The sequence below is a fragment of the Archocentrus centrarchus genome, chromosome 24 (genome assembly GCF_007364275.1).
Source record: "Archocentrus centrarchus isolate MPI-CPG fArcCen1 chromosome 24, fArcCen1, whole genome shotgun sequence".
In the NCBI taxonomy this organism is placed as follows: domain Eukaryota; kingdom Metazoa; phylum Chordata; class Actinopteri; order Cichliformes; family Cichlidae; genus Archocentrus; species Archocentrus centrarchus.
In genome coordinates this window covers 340,349-364,072 of record NC_044369.1, presented here as the reverse complement: position 1 = coordinate 364,072, position 23,724 = coordinate 340,349, and the positions used below count along the sequence as shown (strand labels likewise).

At 42.5% G+C, this 23,724-nt stretch overlaps 1 protein-coding gene across 1 annotated transcript in view; it reads left to right on the top strand.

Moving 5' to 3' along the window:
* LOC115774805 (endothelin-1) overlaps positions 1-19,951 on the top strand; it is a 34,175-nt gene extending 14,224 nt beyond the window's left edge. The window contains exons 2-4 of the mRNA XM_030722223.1: positions 4,233-4,383; positions 19,005-19,124; positions 19,210-19,951. Of these exons, the coding sequence (XP_030578083.1) occupies positions 4,233-4,383; positions 19,005-19,124; positions 19,210-19,315 (377 nt within the window). The 3' untranslated portion in view covers positions 19,316-19,951. The remainder of the gene's footprint in view (positions 1-4,232; positions 4,384-19,004; positions 19,125-19,209) is intronic.
* The last annotated feature ends 3,773 nt before the right edge of the window (positions 19,952-23,724 follow it).

The following is a 23,724-nucleotide window of genomic DNA, read 5'->3' as shown; positions in this document are numbered from 1 at the left end:
AGCTTCATTCGAGGAACGTGATTTGTTTTTCTTTAAACTTTATGTTTGGTGGAGTTTTCTTCTAACGGCATTTGTATTCACATTCAGTGTTTCAAATCACCGCACTGGCTTCCTCATGAAAGACTGTCATCACGGATGGGAAAAACAACATTTTCAGTGTCTGGAACAAAACTCGTGGGTTATAAAGATTAGAACACTGAAGTAAAGCAGAACAGGAGATCCATTATGCTCTTTATCTTGTTCTGATACAGTAATGCTGTCTGGCAGAGGCTGCTGTGCTGACAGATGTGTCCATCTGGATCTGAAGTACTCAGGTGCACATAAACAGAGACATAACTTCTAACTGATGCTGCTAACAGCAACAGGTAGTTTCGTGTGGTTCCCAATCTTTACAATGGCCGAAAAAAGACTCTCCCCCCACCTCAGTAGCATCCTACTGGTCAGTGTATAGAAAATGCTGTGCATCATTTAAGTGCAGATTGCATGTACACATGTTAAAAACATGAGGCAAATCTGCACAAAGATACACATTACTTTAATGTATGGGACAGAATCGCTGCGTCAGGATCAGACAAACCATTTATTTCACATTTGCTGTTTTTCTGGACTCATTTACTTTACAGCAAGACAACAAAAGACCTGTTACTGCTTTGACAGATGTCACTGTGCTTCAAAAGTGTGCGCTTTCTGGTGATCTTCACACAAGGCTGCCTCCTCCAGAAGGGCCTGGGCCCAGACTGGTACAGCAGACAATCTTCTCACCTTTTAAAGGTATTTTTAAATGTAGGTGCAGGTATGGAAGCACCTGTGCTCTGACACAAGTCCACTGGCCTCCAACATCAGAGCAGGCAACAACTTTTCATCCACTCAGAGCTTAAATGTAGTTTTCCAGAAAAAACATGAAAATCCCATGTGCCTCTGTTCCCAGCTGTGTGAATCTACGATCACTGTTTGCTTCATTAGCAGCTGGCTCCACCAGCTAGATAAGATAATTAATTAAAGCTCAAACGATGGAAAACATGATGAATTTCTGTGTACTTCATCTATGTGCCACTAGCCACAGCCATAACTGTAGGTACTGTGTCCATCCTGTTGCTTCTTTGGGAATGGTCTGTATACCAGATGTTCTTCCAACAAGATCCACTCCCTGGTCTGGCTCTTCCCTAATCTCCCTCGTCCAGATGAGGTGGCATGACTTTCATGTTCCATGGATCAATATATTTAAGTCGATAGTTCTCTTCTGGAAATTAGTGATTTGCTCACTTCAAAACAACTTAAATGGACTAAATGAGTTTCCTATATGGGGCGGCTGGACTCATTCTCCGATAGGGAGTAAGAAGCTCACGCATCTGGAATCTGCCTCTGTGGGTTAAAAGGAGCCATTTAATGCAGGCTTTTATTGGAGGTTTTCCATGCTCGTCTACCCCTGGGTAGACCCAGAAAATGCCGGAGAGATTATAAATGTCGGCATCCCCAAGGAGGAGCCAGAAAACGATGCTGGTGAGAGACTTTTACTGAGATGCTCATTGCAACCATGACTGGAAGATTTCTAGAGCAGCCATCACGCTCGGCTATGCTGTAGTAAAAGCATCTGCACTGACTGGTGTGAGGCGATTCACACCTCCAAGCAATACAAAACTCTGCAGCCAGATTATTAACACATTCCATCAAGCAAGCTCACATTACTCCGATTTTACATTCCTTACATTGGCTCCAAATCGATTTTAGGATTCGTTTTAATATTCTCGAATTCGCAAACAGAGCACCAAACAGCCAGGCTCCAGATTATTATTATTATTATTATTTCTCTTGGGGGACAGAGCCTTTCAGTCAGTGGCTGTGAGACAGTCGACCACAACGTTCAGCTGACTCTGTGGATACTTTTAAAAAGCAGTTAAAATTTTTTGTTCAAACACGCCTTCTGCTGAGAATTCTATCAAATTGTTATTATTAATATCTATGTTTTAACTACCTGTTCATTTTGTATTTTATTGTGTATATTTAAGTAGCTATTATGGTGTTTATTTCCTGTTCTGTTGTTTACTGTGTACAGCACTTTGTGTTATCTGTTAAAAGCACTTCATAAACTTTACTTACTTACTTTACGTGTCCTGCTGGTGACACCTGGAGAAAGTTGGAATGAGAACATTTTGGAACATTCTTCAGAAAGTTCACATAAATAAAAACCTAGTTTGATTCTCTGGGATGCAGCGAGATGAAGAACAGTCCTACACCTACAGTTATGGTGAGCAAAGGTGTTATTTTGCTCTCTTGTGTAAATCGTGTTAAATCGCTGAGAACAACATCACAGGCTGTCTGTGGGCTCTGTCAGCTTTATGGCCTTTCTGTGTGTACGTGTGCTTTTTTTAGCCTTTGTGGATGTAAGCTTGTGTTCAGGTACAGATCCAGGTGTAGCATGTCCTTCATGCTGACGATGATGTGCAGTTGAGTGGGAAGAGACAGGGAGTTGTTCCAAAGTGCCAACCACAAGGCCAATGATGGGTCTGTCCCTCTTATTGGAAACACCAGCCTTGTTGGAGGGCATTAGGTCGTGTGACTCTAGCTGTGAACAGGATAAAATGCTGTGCTGTGAAGTGTTAATGAAGACCTTGTGGCTAGTAAATTGAATAAAGTCATTTCCAACTTTGGTGTATTAGCTGCTCTCAGCTTTCCCTTCGTCCTACACCAAAGGAAAAGCTGTGAGTGAATAAATGGGTCTGGTTAAGCGCAGATATCTCTGCGCTCATAGATTCATGGGAATCTATGAGAAACTTCCTAGATTCCCATGAAGTTTCTCTCAGGCATTTCTGCTCCCTGCACACTGAATGTTGTTGATGCTGTAATAGGCTCCACATAGCGGTTTGTGTAGCCATTGTGCGCTTCTCAGGTGGACTTTGATGTTGGTGTTTTTTTTCCTGACTGAGAAGTGTTCTGCACATTTGTTCATCATCCACAACAGGACACTCGCTTCTATCTGTATTATCGTACTCAAAGAAACTCCATATGCTGCTTTCTCGGTAGACCGCTGCCATTACTTTATGGATGGGCGCAGTGAACATGCACACAGGTGCCCGATGGCGTTCCCAGCTTAAACTGCTAGAGCAGAAAAAAAATGATTTCATATCAATCCTCAAGGCTTTTAAACAAAATGACAAACACAAAATCGAAAGTCATTTTATCTATAATTTCAGTTAGTTTTGTAAACTCACAATACAGTTTTAGTTAGTTATCGTTTTTTTCCTTTTAATTATAGTTTTTATTCATTTCAGTTAAGAAAAATGTTTTTTCAGTTCCAGTTTTGGTTAACTATAATAACTCTGGTCTGAGCTGGTGAAGTCCTTAGCTCCACACGAACAGGCAATGCCACAGTTCGTCTCTCCTCCAACGTGCAAAGTACAAAATTTATACAGTCTGTTGTTTTTAGCTTGTACAAATCATCGGTGGCAACATTCCTATTCGGCATGCGGCCCCACAGAGTGCCGGGATCCTACAGCCTTCCCATTCTTCCAGTTGATGGCTCACATTGTTGTCTGCACCTACTTTTGTCTCAGTAATTCTTTTTCAGTTGGCAAATTAATTCTGGGTTTGTTTCCCTGTTGATGCATTTACCCGCTGAAGGAGGCACCTTCCCACATCCTCGGTGAATTTTTCCCCCTTTTGTCGTCAGACTGTTGCTCTCTGAATCTGCTGCGTATAACTTGCAGAATGTTCATGTTTGAAAACTTTGTGCTACCACGTTTAGTTTGACTGCAGTTTACTTGGACTGTGAAAACCCTGCACTGGACCACACAGTTATGTGACCTGCAGATGCAGCTTTGGTCACTACACCAAAATAACTGTCCCCAGTTTCACATATGAACTCTTCTCTGAAGCTTCTCTTACATTTTGTAGTTCAGTCATGTGTGCAGCTATTTTCTCACACCAGGAAGGTAGCAGCCTGAGGACTGTTCACTCATCAAATAAGAACTTGTTTTTCTTCCTTCACATGAAATCGTTTTTCTCGGGCCTGTGTTGGAGGCGAGCCCTCACATGAATCTCCTCCAATGGCCTGGTTGCTTTGTTCATATCCATCTAAACAGAATCTAAATCCAAATTTACTTTGATTCCTCTGAAGCATCAGTAAACAAACAGCTTGCGCAAAGTAGAAATGACCTCCAGTTTATGGCAGAGCAGCAGAATCACTGTAATATTGAGGATCATCACTAATAATGTCTTCTGTCTGTGTGCTCCAGCCCGCTCTGTGGCGAGCTCCTCGGTGGAGGAGGACCCCCTGGTGCAGCTCACGGCTCACCGGCGAGAGAAACGCTGCTCCTGCGAGAACCAGAAAGACAAAGAGTGTATTTTTTTCTGCCACATTGGCATCGTCTGGGTCAACACCCCGAGGTGAGTCTGCGAGAGACCAGCACTAAACATTTAAAAGTTAGTTTCCACTGTGTTGTGATTTAATTTTGCTGTGCTAAAATGTGATGATAAAACAAAACAGAGATAAGAAGCCATCTATAATCCATCAGAAGGATAACAAAACACCGTGTGCAGCTTTAGCTGGGAGTTTCTGAGGGAGGCTGGGAGGCACACAGCAGCTTCAGGCCAAAACTAAGATAAACTTTAACTGTTTTGTCAGGGTTGAGATTTTCAGAATAAAAAACAGGATTCTAAACACAATCAAGCACTTAGTTATCCTTCCTCTCCCTCAGTCCAAATACATGCTCATTAGGATCATTGGTGATTGGGGGCTGCAGAGCCTCTGCCCTCTGCACAGCTCCTCACCTACTGCAGGACTTGGTCACATCCAAGTTATGAACCTTTGAGTTTTAATAGTAGCTTTTGAGCACTTCTGTGAAAAAAAGCAGCGAGTGAAAAATGAGCCGGCTAACTGTTACATCTCTGCTTTAGGAATCACAGAAAGAGCCGTGTAGGGTTGAACTGAACGCCTTTACTACTCCAGCTGTTCATATTTTTAAATTGTCTGGCCTCAAATAAGAACCAGGCGTGCAGCTCTCTGCACAATTGGTAGCAATTAACTTCATTTTAGTTCAGTATGCACAAGCAATGAGTAACCAGTCAGATGTGGTGGAGCTAATGAGAAAGCACACCTTTCCTAAAGAAGGGTTATTTCTGCCATGTTTCAAAATAGCTTTTTAACCCTTTAACACCAACCCAGCACAGAGTCTGAAATCATGGTCGGACCTTCATCTGCCCGCAGCAGTTAACTCCTCACAGCCCGCTCCCCTTTCATGTTCATCTTATCTGTTTTCTGGAAGTGAGACAGATTTCAAATAATAACTGAAAATACTTATAATAATATAATGAAGTAAAAACGGTCTGGTTTGAGCTTTGGTGTATTTGGTGTATTCACAGGATCAGCAGTTTTGATAAAGTATGATTAGACTGTGTCACTGAACAGATGCTGTACTGTAAGTCGTGTCATGCCAGCAAGTCACACTCCAGATTAATTGGGGAGAAAAAGAGGAGTCACCAAAATAGCTTCCAGAGATTCACCGAAAGCAGCTGCAGTGGTGGTGGGACCGCCTCAGATTGTTGGTTCACTCTAAACATAGCAGTGTGGTAAAATTTAATCTTCCTGCTTTCACCATAAAGACGCTTTAAAGAGCAGTGCGGTACCACCGGCACTAATGATGCCACTGAAGAGCGACAGGAAGCTCCCGAGCACATTTCTTTCTTGCTAAACATGCAGCTTCATTTAAAGCATTGAAACTCATATTTTGTTCTTCCAGTTAACCTCACATTACCAAAACCAAAGTATCCTCATGTTTTATGAATTTCCCTCTAGGATCAATAAAGTTATTCTTATGTTAGGATGTATGGATATTTGTGCCACAGAGCACCTGCATGTTCCTTCTGAGAAATTATCAAATCGTTTTTAAATGCCAAATCATATTTTTGAGAAATGTCTTCAAAGGTTCCCATTGTCAGTAGGAAGCCTGAGCTGATAGCCGAGAGCTGCAGACAGAGGAGGAAAATCCAGGACAAGCTGAAAAAATGTTACTTTTTTGTATTTATGTTGGATTGTTTAAAGTAAAAATATTGAGTAAGATCAGCTTAATTTTTAAGGGATGTCCTTCAGCTACCTGCTGTTATACACCAGACAAAAACATCACTGAGTTCTTTGAGTGTAAACGTTGTTTTAAAGTCAGATTTTCACCTTCACAAGTGTTAAAACAAACAGTGGAGGCAGTGAGGAGTTTGCCTCTCAGTTACAGATGGATGTGTGCGACCGTCCAAACTAAAGAAAGACTCACTGATAACAGCGAGGCTGCGCCGGGATCACAGCCACCTTTATTTAACATCTGCTCGCTTTTGGGCTCATTTATTTTATAGCAAGACAACAAAAACATATTAATATTGTTATTCTGGCAGACATCACTGACAATATGAGCCAATAATTAGCTGTGCGTCAATATGTCTGCATGTTGGGATCCTATGTTTTCCTCCTCACAATGAAGTTTTAGCCCAGATATGACATGCTGTCAGGGGTCATATTTTAACTGGAGGACACTGTGTGAGGTTTGGGAGTTGCTGCTGAACATTGCTTTCAAAAGTAAAATAGGCAGAAACATTATAACCCCTCCTGCATGTGATTGGACATAATTTGTTATGTTCTGTGAAGGACCTGCAGGAGCTTACTGAAGAGGAAACTGTGAACAAACACACAAACAAACAAAGGCATAAATATCTTTTTGTTGCTATGGCAGCGGTCTGGTTTAAATCATCAAGCCCAAAGTTTTGCTCACCCCGGCTCCTCCCAACACCAGATCTGTTGCTGTGGACATCACCTGACAGCTTCCTTTGCTGCTGTCATGGTTACTTCAGGACCACTGAACATGTGATTCAGGTGGGATTCTTTACATTTTCCTGAATCACTTAAGCATCATAAAGAAAAGATCTTCCTATTAGAGAAAAGATTTACACCCAGTCCCAATGCTGCAAATAGTGTGATGCTATAGAGCAGTGGTTCCCAAAGTGTGGGTCACGGCTTTGGGACTTTGGGAACAACTGTTGTAGAGCTTCTTGTAGACATAAAGAAAGTAAATGTTCCCTCTCAGTTGTTTTATAGCATCACGTATGGCTGTAGGAGGAATGCATGTGATGCATTATATTGCTTTATATTGTAAGGTAAAGGCCCTACAATAATACAGAGAAAACCCAACAGTCAGAATGACCCCCTATGAGCAGCACTTGGTGACAGTGGGAAGGAAAAACTCCCTTTTAACAGGAAGAGTCTTTGTTGATCAATGTTGGCGGCACCTTGTTCGGCTGCGGCTGCTATGGCTGGTCACGACATCAGAAATTCAGAGCTTAATAGAGCGGAATTGCAGCGACAACACTCAAAACCAACATATGACCGTCAGAAGATTATGGATTTGAGGAAATTCAGAAATTGGGGACTTTTATAGACATCCACTCTTGACCTTCTACGCAGCCTTGGTCTGCTACATCGGATACACCCAGCAGCCTGTGAAGCAACGGAGCCTTATTCCAAGCCGCCAGCAGAGGAGGTGAAAGCGGTGCGACAGATCGTGGAAGCGCGGATGCCGAGCGGGGCTAACAGCTAGGCTAAGGGCTAACCCATTCAGAACGCCGCTTCCTTCCATCCTGCTCGCGAACGTGAGGTCTTTAGAAAACAAACTGGACTTCTTGAGGCTGGATTTAACATCAAAAAGGGAGCTGAGAGACTGCTGTGCCATAACTTTTACAGAAACATGGCTCAGTCCATCAGTTTCAGATGAAGCTGTTAACATGGAGGGACTGACAGTATTCCTGTCAGATAGAAGCTGTGCTCTAACTGGCAAATCTCGGGGAGGTGGTGTTTGCATTTACACAAATAACAACTAGTACAACAATGCAGTTAAAGTGTCGAGTCACTGCAGTTCTGATGTGGAGCTACTGACTGTAAAATGCAGACCTTTTTATCTGCCCAGGGAATTCACTGTTATTATCCTTGTAGCAGTATATATTCCCCCTAGTGCAAACACCAAAGAAGCCTTGAATGTTCTCTACCATTCCATTGGTAAATTGCAATCTACACATCCAGAGGAAGTTTTCATTGTAGCAGGGGATTTTAATCAGGCAAAAATGAAAACTGTGTTTCCTCATTTCCATCAATATGTGAACTTTGCGACCAGGGGACAAAACACACTGGACCTGGTTTACAGCAATATTAGTGATACATTCAGAGCATCACCCCGCCCCCACCTTGGCTCCTCTGACCATCTGTCTGTGATGCTAACACCAGCATATAAACCCCTGCTGATCAGAAAGGAAGCCACCACAAGGTGAGTGAGGGTCTGGTCTGAAGGTGCTATGGAAGCACTTCAGGACTGCTTCGAATGCACCGACTAGGACATGTTCAAGGCAGCGGCCACTGAAGATCACCACACAAGGGTGGATCAGTACACCAAATCTGTGTCTGCATACATACATGAGTGTGAACAAAAACATCTTTACAAGAGCAAATGAGAAACCTTGGATGACCTGCGAGGTACGTGCGTGGCTGAAGGCACGAGATACTGCCTTCAAATCCAGTGATGTGTTAGCACTCAGATCAGCGAGAGCTAATCTGAACCGGGCCATACGAATCGCAAAGCGTGCCCATAGTAAAAAGGTACAAGATTTCTTCAGTGAGCCCTCCAACACTAGACGAATGTGGCAAGGTATTCAGGCGATTACAGACTATAAAGTCACTCCACCCCTCTGTGAGAATAACATCGAGTTTCTCAACAAAATTAATAATCACTTTGGAAGGTTCGAGACCCTAAATACCACCCCTGCAGTAAAATCTACTCCTCGCCCTGACGAGCAGTTGCTACAGCTGGAGATGGAGGATGTTTGGAAAACCCTAAGAAGAGTGAGCCCTCGTAAGGCAGCAGGTCCTGACAACATCCCCGGACGTATATTCAGGGAATGTGTTGACCAGCTGGCTGGGGTTCTCACAGACATTTTCAACACCTTGCTGGAGCAAGCTATTGTCCCAATTCCCAAAAAAAACACACAGTCTCCTCGCTTAACGATTACCGCCCTGTAGCACTCACCCCCTTCATGATGAAGTGCTTCGAGAGGCTGGTTAAGGACTACATCACCTCCAAACTTCCTCCCAAATTCGACCCAAACCAGTTTGCTTTTCGCCCAAACTGCTCAGTGGATGATGCTATATCATCTGTATTGCACCTGAGCTTAGAACATCTGGAAGAAAAGAATACACATGTGCGCATGCTGTTTCTGGACTTCAGCTCTGCGTTCAATATGCAAACTGTCCTCCCTTGGCTTCAGCACCCACCTGTGTAACTGGCTGTTGGATTTCCTAACAAACAGACCTCAGTTGGTGAGGGTGGGTGACACCGTCTCCAGTGTCATCTCTCTGAGCACTGGCTCCCCCCAGGGATGCGTCCTGAGCCTGCTGCTGTTCACCCTGTTGACCCATGACTGCTGCGCTAGCTCCGCTAACGATCACATTGTGAAGTTTGCGGACGACACAACAGTTGTGGGTCTAATCCAGAATGACAACGATTTGAAATACAGGGATGAGGTGAACCATCTGGTCAAATGGTGCGAGTTCAACAACCTGGCCCTGAACTTCAAGAAAACCAAAGAGCTCATTATCGACTTCAGGAGGAGCAAACCCATCCATGCGCCACTCTTTATCAATGACACAGCAGTGGAGATTGTCAGCGAAACAAAGTTCCTGGGGGTACAGTTAACAAACACTCTGACCTGGACTACTCACATTGAAGCTTTGGTTAAAAGAGCCCAGCAGCACATGCTGTTCCTGAGACGGATGAAAAGAGCACACCTCCGCCCTCCGATTCTTACCATCTTCTACAGGGGCACCATAGAGAGCGTGCTGTCCAGTGGTATCTCAGTCTGGGAAGAAGCCTGCAGCGCCTCTGATTGGAGGCACTTACAGAGGGTGGTAAAGACAGCGGAGCGAATTATAGGAATCTCACTTCCACCCATTCAGGTCACGGAAACGAGTCGCTGTCTGAACAGAGCTCAAAACATCTACAAAGACCCCTCCCACTCTTACAACGGACTGTTTTCATTACTGGCCTCTGGAAAAAGGCTCCGGAGCCTTAGATACAGAACAGCCAGATTCAGAAACAGCTTTTTTCCTTATGCCATAAGATTGCTGAACACAAGATAAAATGCTGCTTATTCCTCTTAACTACCTCATACAACTTACTTTGTGAAATATATTGTGTGCTGTGAGCTTGCTGCTACTGTATATATTTACATATTTTATTGCCAAATTTTTGCACTATATTTTACACACAACATTGACACTTTAAATTTTAGAATTTTAGACTATGTTGAGCCATAGCAACAAAATCTCATTCTTATGCGCACTGTACTGTGTAAATCTGAGTGACAATAGTCTGTCTAAGTCTAAGGAAGAAACCTCCAGCAGAACCAGGCTCAGGGAGGGGCAGTCATCTGCTGTAACAGGACAAAAGACACACTCTGGAAGAGAGCCAGAGATTAATAATAACTAATGGTTAAATGCAGAGTGGAGTAGAAACAGAGTAAAAAGAGGTGCATGAAAAGAAACCCCCAGCAGCCTAGGCCTATAGCAGCATAACTAAGGGGGATGGTTCAGGGTCACCTGATCCAGCCCTAACTATAAGCTTGATCAAAAAGGAAAGTTTTAAGCCTGATCTTAAAAATAGAGAGGGTGTCTGTCTCCTGAATCCAAGCTGGAAGCTGGTTCCACAGAAGAGGGGCCTGAAAGCTGAAGGCTCTGCCTCCCATTCTACTCTTAAGTATCCTAGGAACCACAAGGAAGCCAGCAGTCTGAGAGAGAAGTGCTCTGTAGGGGTGATATGGGACTATGAGGTCTTTGAGATAAGATGGGGCCTGATTATTCAAGACCTTGTAGGTGATGAGAAGGATTTTAAATTCTACTCTAGATTTAACAGGGAGCCAATGAAGAGAAGCCAATATGGGAGAAATCTGCTCTCTCTTTCTAGTCCCTGTCAGTACTCTAGCTGCAGCATTTTGGATCAGCTGAAGGCTTTTCAGGGAGCTTTTAGGACAGCCTGATAATAATGAATTACAATAGTCCAGCCTAGAAGTAATAAATGCATGAATTAGCTTTTCAGCATCACTCTGAGAAAGGATGTTTCTAATTTTAGAAATATTGCACAAATGCAAAAAAATTTGTGTAATATGTGCATTGAAGGACTCCAAGATTTCTCACAGTGTTACTGGAGGCCAAAGTAATGCCATCCAGAGTAAATATCTGGTTTGACACCATGTTTCTAAGATTTGTTTCTTTAAGACATTCCTGCAGTTTAACTAATTGATGTGCGTCATCTGGCTTCATTGATAGATAAAGCTGAGTATCATCTGCATAACAATGAAAATGTATGCAATGATTTCTAATAATACTGCCTAAGGGAAGCATGTATAATGTAAATAAAATTGGTCCTAGCACAGAACCCTGTGGAACTCCATAATTAACCTTAGTGTGTGAAGAAGACTCCCCATTTACATGAACAAATTGGAGTCTATTAGATAAATATGATTCAAAACACTGCAGTGCAGTACCTTTAATACCTATAGTATGCTCTAATCTCTGTAATAAAATGTTATGATCAACAGTATCAAAGCTGCACTGAAGTCCAACAGACAAGCACAGAGATGAGTCCACTGTCAGAGGCTGTAAGAAGATCATTGGTAACCTTCACTAATGCTGTTTCTGTACTGTGATGAATTCTGAAACCTGACTGAAACTCTTCAAATACATACAGGTGCTGGTCATGAAAAAGTTGATTTATTTCAGTACTTCCATTCAAAAAGTGAAACTTGTTACAGTATATTCATTCATTACACACAGACTGATATATTTCAAATGTTTGTTTTTGATGATTATAACTGACAACTAATGAAAACCCCAAATTCAGTATCTCAGAAAATTAGAATATTGTGAAAAGGTTCAATATTGCAGACACCTGGTGCCACACTCCAATCAGCTAATTAACTCAAAGGCCTTTAAATGCTCTCTCAGTCTAGTTCTGTAGGCTACACAATCATGGAGAAGACTGCTGACTTGACAGTTGTCCAAAAGATGACCTTTGACACTTTGCACAAGGAGGGCGAGACACAAAGGTCATTGCTAAAGAGCCTGGCTGTTCACAGAGCTCTGTGTCCAAGCACATTAATAGAGAGGCGAAGGGAAGGAAAAGATGTGGTAGAAAAAAGTGTACAACAATAGTGATAACTGCACCCTGAAGAGGATTGTTAAACAAAACCCATTCAAAAATGTGGGGGAGATTCACAAAGAGTGGACTGCAGCAGGAGTCAGTGCTTCAAGAACCACCACACACAGACGTATGCAGACATGGGTTTCAGCTGTAGCAGTCCTCGTGTCGAGCCGCTCTTGAACCAGAGACGGCGTCAGAAGCGTCTCGCCTGGACTAAAGACAAAAAGGACTGGACTGCTGCTGAGTGCTCCAAAGTTATGTTCTCTGATCAAAGTCAATGTTGCATTTCCTTTGGAAATCAAGGTCCCAGAGTCTGGAGGAAGAGAGGAGAGGCACAGAATCCACGCTGGCTGAGGTCCAGTGTAAAGTTTCCACAGTCAGTGATGGTTTGGGTGCCATGTCATCTGCTGCTGTTGGTCCGCTGTGTTTTCTGAGGTCAAAGGTCAACGCGGCCGTCTACCAGGAAGTTTTAGAGCACTTCATGCTTCCTGCTGCTGACCAACTTTATGGAGATGCAGATTTCATTTTCCAACAGGACTTGGCACCTGCACACAGTGCCAAAGCTACCAGTACCTGCTTTAAGGACCATGGTATCCCTGTTCGTCATTGGCCAGCAAACCCGCCTGACCTTTAACCCCATAGAAAATCTATGGGCTATTGTGAAGAGGAAGATGTGATACACCAGACCCAACAATTCAGAAGAGCTGAAGGCCACTATCAGAGCAACCTGGGCTCTCATAACACCTGAGCAGTGCCACAGACTGATCGACTCCATGCCACGCTGCATTACTGCAGTAATCCAGGCAAAAGGAGCCCCAACTAAGTATTGAGTGCAGTACATGTTCATACTTTTCATGTTCATACTTTTCATGTTCATATTTTCAGTTGGCCAACATTTCTAAAAATCTTTTTTTTGTATTGGTCTTAAGTAATATTCTAATTTTCTGAGATACTGAATTTGGGGTTTTCATTAGTTGTCAGTTATAATCATCAAAAACAAACATTTGAAATATATCAGTCTGTGTGTAATGAATGAATATACTGTAACAAGTTTCACTTTTTGAATGGAATTACTGAAATAAGTCAACTTTTTTATGATATTCTAATTTTATGACCAGCATATATATATATATATATATATATATATATATATAAAATATATATTATACTTAATTTCCAGCTCTATAATCAGGTGTTAAAGTGGGCGGGAATGATCTGAAATGGCATTTTCAGTGCAGGTGTCTGTAAGTTGCGGTCACAGTGTCATTTCAAATGCTGTTGCTGTGTCTGCTAGCTGATGCATTATTAAATGTAGTTGAATCTCAGAGCCATAACCCAAATCTACTGAAGCTCATGATGGAAATTACTGTGATTCTTTTCCCAATGCTTTACCACTTCACAGGTGGGTTTCCCCCACCTGGCAAATCCCACTTTAACTGTAACTGTTTAGGTGTGGAGGCCTATCCACAGAACAGGCAACAGCAAATAACCGTTTTTTTGTTTTGTTTTGTTTTTAAAATTCCCTTTGTTTTTCTTTGTGTTCCAGATAACTGCTATTCATTAGAATTAGAGTTTAAGTTTATTCCCCTGTATTAATGTTATTTTATTATATTAATATGGCAGGTGGAGGTTCAGTTTCCTTTGTTAAAAACTGCAGAGAGCTACTTTTATACTTTTACTTTTTTTTTTTTTTTTTTACCTCAAACCATCGAATAACTTGGCCATCGCCTCCCAGCAGCCAGCGCTGCAGTCACTGTGTGGCCAAAGTGTGCCTAAGAAAGAGGCAGCATATCACACCCTGTATGAGCCAGATATTTTCCCAGGGGTTGGAGGAGACCAAAAAAACTCAGAGGTTTCATGACAATTACAGTGTTTCTTAATTTCATTAACTAGTAGAAAAAAAGCAAAGAAGAAAATATAAATTAGTTTTCTTTTTTAAAAAAAACTTCAAAAAGACAAACCCATTTCCCAGAAAGTTGAGACCATGTGTTGATGTATAAAAAATGAATGCACCAATTTGCAAATAATTTAAACCCTGTGTTAATAAGAGCAGTAAAACAAAGACATGTCAAATTCTGAAACTGATAAAAATCTTTTTTTTTTTTGATCATCTCTTTGTGATGAGATATTGAAATGCAAACTTCATACGTAAGCACACATTGTTCTGCCAGCTCTAAATTTCCTCCAGATTAATAATGTTGGATGAATTAGTCATCAGACAAGAAGCCACTTGGTGTCAAGGAAAAAGCATCTTCTGGAGGCCATTTGAGTGCAGTGAGCTCAATGTTGAAGAAACCAGTTTGAGATGATCTGAGCTCTGTGACAGTGTTATCCTGCGGGAAGCAGCCATCAGGAGATGGTACACTGACGGATGGACATGGTCACCAACAATACTCAGGTAGGCTGTGGAGTTAAAACAATGCTCAGGATCCAAAGGGACCCAAAGTAAATCCCCCACAACAGCTGATACAAACCATCGGACCACGTGGCGTTTTTCCACGTTTCAGTGAGTCTGTGTGAACTGAAGCCTAAGTTTCCTGTTCTCGGCCGACAGGAGTGGTGTGGTCTTCTGCTGCTGGAGCCCATCTGCTTTAAAGTTTCATATGTTCTGCATTCACAGATAGTCTTCTGCATACCTTGGTTGTAATACCTCACCCAAGAGGCGCCAAGGAGGCATCCTAATCAGATGCCCGAGCCACCTCAACTGACTCCTCTTGATGTGGAGGAGCAGTGGCTCTACTCTGAGCCCCTCCCAAATGGCTGCACTCCTCACCCTATCTCTAAGAGAGAGGCCAGCCACCCTTCAGAGGAAGCTCATTTCTGCCACTTGTATTCGCGATCTTATTCTTTCGGTCACTACACAAAGCTCGTGACCATAGGTGAGGGTAGGAATGTAGATCGACCAGTGCAGGGTCCGCATCACTGCAGACACAGCCCTGATCCATCTGTCGACCTACTGCTCTCTTCTCCCATCACTCATGAACAAGACCCCGAGATACTTGAACTCCTCTACCTGGGGCAGGAACTCGTCCCTGAGCCGGAGAGGGCACTCCACCCTTTTCCGGCTGAGGACCACGGCCGAGTGAGAGCAATGAAGATAATTATTAATGCATACAGTTTGAGTAATAAAGCATGAAGCAGCATAGAGATATGTCTCCAATAATGGTAGGAAAAAGGATGGAGACACTGCTGGGGATGGAGGAGCAGATGGAGGACGTTGATGAGACTGAGAGTCATGGTGAAGGTGAAGGTGTGGGCGGAGCTGTCTTCATGAATGAAAGTCTGACAGGTAGAATCACAGGATGGGGTGAGAGGTTTAAAGAGGTTTGGAGATACTGGGATGATGACACAATTCCCAGTGTGGAAAACATAAGAGCTGAAATAACCCAAACACTCAGGAATTCAGACAGATGTAAGGACAATTAACACCACTCTATCAGGGCCAAGGTCTATCAGCACTGGGGTTCCCCAAGGTTGTGTCAGCTCCCCTGTCCTCTTCACCATTTACACAAACGACTGTACCAGCAGCTGCCCGGGGAATTATATTTTTAATATACTGCTATCCTTGGCTTGCTGTATGCAGATATGGACCCCTTACCATATTTTAATGTGGTTAAGTCCCTTGTTCAATGGTGTGATGACCACCACCTCATTATTAATGCCAGGAAAACAGAAGAGATGCTGACTGACCCCAAGTCCTTAAGTAATAACCTCCCGCTTCTTATTCATGACCAGAAAATTAACGAGGTCTGTTCTTATAGATATCTAGGTGTTTACCTAGATAACCTATTCAAGTGGGAAATTTATGTTAACAAGTTGTGCTGTCGTCGGCAATAGAAATTATATTTCTTACGCAAACTAAGAGTCTTTGGGGTGAATCAGAAACTTATGTTATTATTCTATCAGGCCGTATTGCAAAGCATCATCAGGTTTGGAATGTACAGCAATCTCTCCATGCAATTAAAATACGAACTGTTACCATCTGGTAATGGTTTAGAACCCCGGCTTGTAGACTTAACAGATTTAAAAACTCATTTGTTCCTACATCAATTAGATTATTAAATAAAGCAGGCAGATAGTTTTTGTTATGCTCTGATGCTCTAGCTAACTGATTTGTTGGCTTGCTCACTGTAGGAATGTATGTGGGAATGCAACATGTGCAATATGTGTTCTATTGTTTTAGTGTTTCTGACTGTTTTTATTGATTTTTTTTTTTTTGGGAGGGGGGGGGGGTATTTATGCACTTTTAAAATGACTTTTATTGTTATAATGTATTATTGTGGTAGCAGCGTGTTTTTGTACAATGTCCAAGACAAATTTCCCTGTGGGGACAATAAAGTATATTTGATTGATTGATTGACAGATGTGAGGACAGAGCTTTCTTATTGAATATGAGGAGTTTTGTGTTATTGTGGGTTTTCAAGGGTTTGGAGCCCACTGCCGATAATAAAACAAATATATTTTGTGTAGTTAAACGAAAGGAAAGAAAATCCTTAAATTGTGCCTTCTTATCTGGCAATAAGGATTCCAAATAATCGATAGCCAGGAATAAATACAAGCTTAAGTAGAAAAGAAGCAGGTATTCAGAACAGTGGAGCCATAACTCATATCACAGCAGTTCAAAAGTTCAGGTCACTGAGATTTATTCATTCCTGTAACGTAAGAAAGGAGCTCACTAACCCTCTGACACATGAGGAAAGGCCAAAAAACATGGAAGTGCAGCCAATAGACTTATAAAAACAACATAAAGGTCAATAAGCAGCAGAGAGGAATGAAAATGATATTTTAGAAATGAGCAGACACAGGAGTGCTGATGGAGGAGGGTGAAGAGCAGAGGAAGGCTGGGTAACTTTTTATCACTGGCCATCATGCAATGAGAGCCAGATGTGCTGCGATTTAATTGAGAGGAAAGAAAGATACAAAGCCATTCAGGATCAAATCCTTCAGAATGAAATATTTCTAATATTGGGACAGGAATGATGCTCTTTGTTTTGAGATATCAATTTGCTGGTGAGGCACCGGCATCTGCAGGTTGTTCCTCCTGTGGCCTACTTAACGCTGCCACTAATCCAGCGGTGGATCCTCCTCTAACCTGCAGCCTGGCCAGGAGCCGGGAGCCATCTCAGCGGTCACGCTGGCACCAGACGGATCAGCGGCAGGCTAAATTGCTGCAGCTCCACAGCAGGAACACAGACTCCTGTGGCTGTTTGCAGAGGCACTGCTCAAACACTGAGCTACGTGAAACACAATAAGGCACAGTAATAAATGCTCTCAGTCATTCCAACTCATGTTTGTGGTCAGGCTGGAATGACGGCCTGAAAGTCAGTTAAATGTAAACTTTGCTTCACAGGACATTTTTTGCCAATAACAGATGGATCACTGGGAAATATGTTCCAGACATTTATCATGCCTGAGGAATACTAAACAGTAACCATGACTGTGTGTATTATAATTCATAGAGATTTACATTTCAGATTTATGACTGCAGATTTGCAGTGAAGATTTAACCAAAAATAAGAAGAGGCTGAATTCTGACTACCTGCCATGAGCGTGCACTGTAGCTGAGCACGGCTCCGTGCACCTGTCTGTCCACCTGTACAATTCTTTTCCAGCTGATGTGTTTGTGGTGAGACATGCAGTGTTTTTATTAGTGTGGAAACCCTGCCTGGTGTCCTGTGATCAGCCTCATAATGCACTGCTGTTAAAGATTCATGCGTCTGGCTGAACTAGAACTGATCCTGCACATAAGGCCGTCACCAGAGCTCGCCACCATGGTCTGTCTGAAGCACACTTCCCCAGAAAGCCCCAGGTCCACCCATGCTCCTTCATCTCCTTCCTCTTCTTCGGTTTCAGGGGGCCCCCTTTCAGTGTGGTAGCTCCCAGTTGGGTTTGGCTGTCATCCTTCATTAGTCCAATCTCCTGGCATGCTTCATCCCTGTCACCACTTGTACCAACTGATCTCTGGTGTTGGTTTCAATGACAAGGTTTTTGGATGAGATGGGGTTGTCAGGCGCAGGCTCAACCCTCCTCCTTTATCTGGGCTTGGGAGGGCAGGATGCCCTAAGGCGGTCTCCAGGTGGAGTTGTTAGACTGAACTAGATGGGCTTTTGTCTTCTTTCAGAAGTCTGTGGACTGTTCTCAGTTCCTCCAAGGAGATTCCTCTCATATTGTTTTAGTTTGACTTAGAAAGTTAAAAATATCCACTGTTTCCCAAAAACTTGGCCCCAAGTCCAAACACTGAACATAAATGTCTGCAGTAAAATTGTTTTTTCCTTCTTCATCTTACCAGCCCACATATTTCTGGCATCAGGACCAAGAAATCCACAGTAGCATTTCAGCATGAAGCTGTTTAGAGGGAACCAGACTCCCATTCCCCCTCCTGACTCTGGTTTTAGGCCAGGAGGGGGAGCAGTGGGGCCATGTTGGGTGTAGTCATGCAGCCATTTTGTAGTGTCGTTTGGAATTTCAGCCACTGTGTAATGCACAACAAAATCTTCACATGACACAATAAAAACCTCAGTGCACACTGTCCCCTGCAGCCACCACCTGATCCCATCATGCATTGCAGCCTGTGTATGTGGTGTGTGCTGATGTGTTGTTCTTACCTGGTGAGCACCTGAAGCATGCCACAGGTCACCTTCTTCCATGTCTGAGCAGCAGACAGGCAGTGTGTGTGTGTGTGTGTGTGTGTGTGTGTGTGTGTGTGTGTGTGTGTGTGTGTGTGTGTGTGTGTGTCATTTTGTTCCCTGACATCTGAGAGTGAATATCTCACACTGACTCTTCCAGCCAGCTGGTGCCTTATGGATTTGGGTCAGTGCGACTCCGGAGGGACGTGAGCCGCTGCCGCTGCATGGAGTCAAAGGATGCCGAGTGCCTGAAATTCTGCACTGTCCACAAGAAACCACAGTAAGGGCACACACACACATAACACACACATTATTCAGATATTGGACAGAGAACACTGAGGGACATATCCTCTCTCTGTTTTTAGAGCTGAGAACACGCTCATGAAGAGGAAGATGGACAAACACCTGAAAGGATACAAAGCTGCATTCTGGGAAAAGAGGAGCAGACATGCATTACAACACCAGACCTGAGCCAGAGGAGGCAGCCCAGAAACACCAGCCCTCCTGAATGTATGAATAACAAATGATGGACCCACTTTGGACCTGTACAGTGTGTGTTTCTGTAAATGTAACGATGGTGAAGTGTTAGGAGTGCCGATCACTCACAAGCTCATCTTTTCAACAATTAGCTGGCATCTTTATTTGAAGCAGCATAAGCAGGACTTCCCGATCCTGCTCAGATTCTTTAGGAGCTGAAGGAACTGAACCTGTGACCTTTCTGTTACCGGATGACTGCAGCTTGTTAATAGCACATGTCCATCAGGCTGCTGCCAGAAATCAGTGTCGAGCAGTTAGTTACAGCATCAGCTGAAACCTCACATCTCTCCAACGTTTTGGTTTTTCCAAATCACTTTCAGATATAAAATACCTGCCACACCAGAGCGTAACTACAGCGGGCAGCTGCCCGGCTAAGGAGGCGATTCATTATTTAAGGTCTGTTTGGTTGGTTTGTTCAGAAATACCGTGAAGAGTTGCAGTTTGGACCAACATAGGATCTGGAGCTGGATCCGGGAGCTTTGGAATCATTTTTTATGAGAAAAATGTGGTATTTCACATCCATCCATCTATCCATCCACCTACCCACTCATCCATCCATCCATCCATCCACCCACCAGCCCATCCATCCATCCGTCCATCCATCCACCTACCCACTCATCCATCCATCTATCCATCCACCTACCCACTCATCCATCCATCCATCTATCCATCCACCTACCCACTCATCCATCCATCCATCCATCCACCTACCCACTCATCCATCCATCCATCTATCCATCCACCCACCAGCCCATCCATCCATCCGTCCATCCATCCACCCACCAGCCCATCCATCCATCCGTCCATCCATTCACCTACCCACTCATCCATCCATCCATCCATCCATCCATCCCATTCTCTTCCACTTATCTTTGTCAGGGTCATGGGGGGCTGAAGCCTATCCCAGCTGTTATAGTGTGAGGGGGGGTACACCTGTACAGGTCACCAGCCTGTTGCAGGGATTTCACATCCTGTTCTCACACATTTCAAATTAAAGTGAGAAGAACTGGGAGTCATTGTCTTGATGTTGTTAATGTAGATTCTGAATACAGGGACTCAAATCATGTGATGTGGGAATTTACAGCCACCGTGCAGGTAAACAGCAAACAATAGCAAAGTTCATAATAATAATTTTTTTCATTTTTAATGATTTTTAAATCTCATCTGATGGGTTCAGATAAGAAATCTGAGGCAGGAATAACAAAGTATTTCTGTGGTTATGTTTCAGTGCTGACTGTATATTTAAGGCCAAACTTCTCCCAGCTTCAACAAGCTTGTTTTCACTGTTGTCATGGTGATGAGTTCTGCGCTTACCTGCAGTTCCTCACCTGTGCAAACACTTCCTGTTTTTTACCACCTTCAGATTTTTTATTCTGGATTTTCAGACACCAAAGTTTCCAGAACAAAATTTCTCAGCAAGTTTGTTCAGATAATAAAATGTTTTACTCTGTATGGACTTTATTTAATCTACAAATATGATTTTTTTTTTTACTTCATCTAAAAATATAAAGGTTCTTGAAATATGACCGTACTTCAGTAAAGTAGCAGCCTCACAGTAAAATGCTAATTTATTCCTGATTTTGTCTTTATTGTAACATTGTAATATTCAGACTTTTATTATAAACCAAAGCAGCATATTTAACTTCACTCCTGAGATTTTTCTTGTTGCTGTCCGGGTTTCTCTCTCTCAAAGAATAAGCTGTTATGAACATTATGATGTGTAAAATGTGAAGTGTTTTTTTTGCATTTTATCATAAACTGTGTGACTGACTGCAAAACTCGACTGTATATAAAATCAGCTAAATATGCTAATAGCTTCTTCTGTGTGTTTTAAGTGGTCATGAAGTATAAAATGAAGTGCAGACCCTGCACAGATTTCTTTAATATTTTCCCATTTTGGAGTTGTGAGGTTTTCATGTATAGCATGCAGCAGCGCCTGAGCTCTGTCAGGTAAATAAAAGCACACAGAAAGTGCAAAGCTGAGCAGTCGAGTGTTTGCTTTAATACAAAAATAAAAACATTGTTTCAACTATAGTAAAAACGGTCAGTGCAGCATTAATTATTAACACCACACATTCGGCTTTATTTCGATGGCAGAGTCAGTCTTCAGTGCGGGTTGTTTTACACTGTGCAACACAACACAAGGGGCTATTAGCTGTGGCAGACGTGTCCAGGTGTAAGAGACTGCTGTTGACGGTTTGCTTTGGATCACTGGTGTGGAGATTCTCCATGTGGAGCATCAGAGGCTGCGAGTCCTCCTGAAGCGGTTTTGCTCAATCCACTGAGATTCATCTATAAATATAATCTCCGCAGCATGTTTTGCTCCAGCTTCACTCCCATTTTGTGGGACTGGAGATTGACCGAGGCAGCTCAGCTGGAGCCCACTAGAAGCCACCACAGCCTGTATGGATTGGGGGGTGTCTGGTTCTGCCGAAGGTCACTTCCTGTTTAAGGAGGTTTTTTTTCTCTGTACTCTCAGAATGTGCTGCTTGCTGGCGTCCTCTATGTGATACTGTAATACTGTAAACGTCTGTGTTTTTGAAGTACACTTAAGTATTTGATTCTTCATCAGAGTAGATACTCAGTAAATGAAAAATAAATAACATTAAAGTGATGTTGCACAGTGCTGTACTCACTCATGCAGGGCTGTCTGAATGTGAATAATGATATATCTTTAGCTTTGCACTGCAGTCACCTGAGACCTGATGCAAAGAGATTGTAAAACACACATATTTATAATTTATAATCCTTTTCTATACAGAAGAAGTACAACAAATAATCATTTAAACAGGCTTGCATCATCTCTATCGCATCCTCAGCACTAAACTCAGACTCACATCAAAACGTTAGACACGTGACCTTTGACACCTGAAGAGCTGTGAGCTCAGCCACCAATAAGCCCGTCCACACTCAGAAAAACCACTTTTATTTAAAAATATTTAAAATGCCAGGGGATGTGAAGTCAAGTTCAAACCTCTCCATAAATACCTGCTTTAAGAGACTTGGCCACTAGGTGGCAGCAAGCCCCCCAAACTCGCATTTAGAAGTGAAGGTTCAACACTGAACCTGGATTTTCACTGATTAATTTATTCAGACCAAAAAGTCCACATGTTAAATTTCTCATGTCTGCATGTCACAGGGAGCCGGGTTTAGCATAAAGACTGGAAACAACATTCAAAGATAATAAAACACAAATAAACAAACGTATTTTATTTCATTTGGACCTTCACAATAAAAGCTCTTTGGTTTTAAATGCTGTTATAAAAAGTTAGATTCTGCTGCTCTCCTGTAATGTGCCACTCAGATCACACAGTAAAGTTTACTGTTAATATAAAATTATATTAACAGTAAAGTTTACTGTTAATGTAATTTTTTATGGAAATGTCCTTTGATTTTGACATGTAATCCACAGACTCTTCCTCCTCACATCTTATCAGTTTCTCAGGTATGAAATACAGTTTTCTGACTAATGTCCCTTCAGGAACAATAAAGCAGGTCTTGGTTTATCTTATCAACAGGACTTATTATTCCGTCTCTTTCCTGTCAGCGCAGGAAGAACAGAATCTGTCCTTATGAATGCAGTGGAATTGGCTGAGATGATGGATGGGAGCGTTTGCCTGCAGACATCATCTCATACATCTGACCTGCATACCTCATTCACCTTTCATCACCTGCACTCCTTCTCTAACCTCTGACTTTAAGTGTGTGAAGCAGCCAGGTGAGAATGTGAAACTGCTGGTGTTGGACTTAAAAATCTGCGCTACATGATGTTAAACAGGGTTTTTTTTCTCACAGTTATTCTTCTGTACTTTACCCTGAGCATCTACTTAATCCCAAACTATAAACTATGAACTACAGTCTATTATTATGTATATTTGGCATGTCTCCCCGGCAGCCTGTGGAGCAGCTTTTAATCCTCCTGAGAGCACAGCCACGAGCTACGAGTGTTTAAGTGGTGGTACTGATACAGCATGAGGGGTTTTGTGGTCTCTGTGTACCGAAATGCTAATCAATAAAAAAGGGACTATTAGCTGTGTAAGTAGAGCCAACAGTATGAAGCTGTGCAATGAATAAATAACCACAGGACCCACTGTTTCATTCTTTGACCAAATATGACTTTTAAAAAGCTGTTAAACTGAATTTCTTGTAGAAATAAAAGCCACTGAGGAAGCGTGACCAACAAAAGCAGTTCCTGTAACATCCAGCTGAAGCTGCCTCCAAACGTCGTCACAGACTCACGTTTGCATGTTTCAGCCTGTAAGAACCAGCTGAGGCTTCAAGAGCTAACTTACTCCTTCATAACAACTTTAACTCGTGTTTGAGGTGCTGAGAGATGTTACACA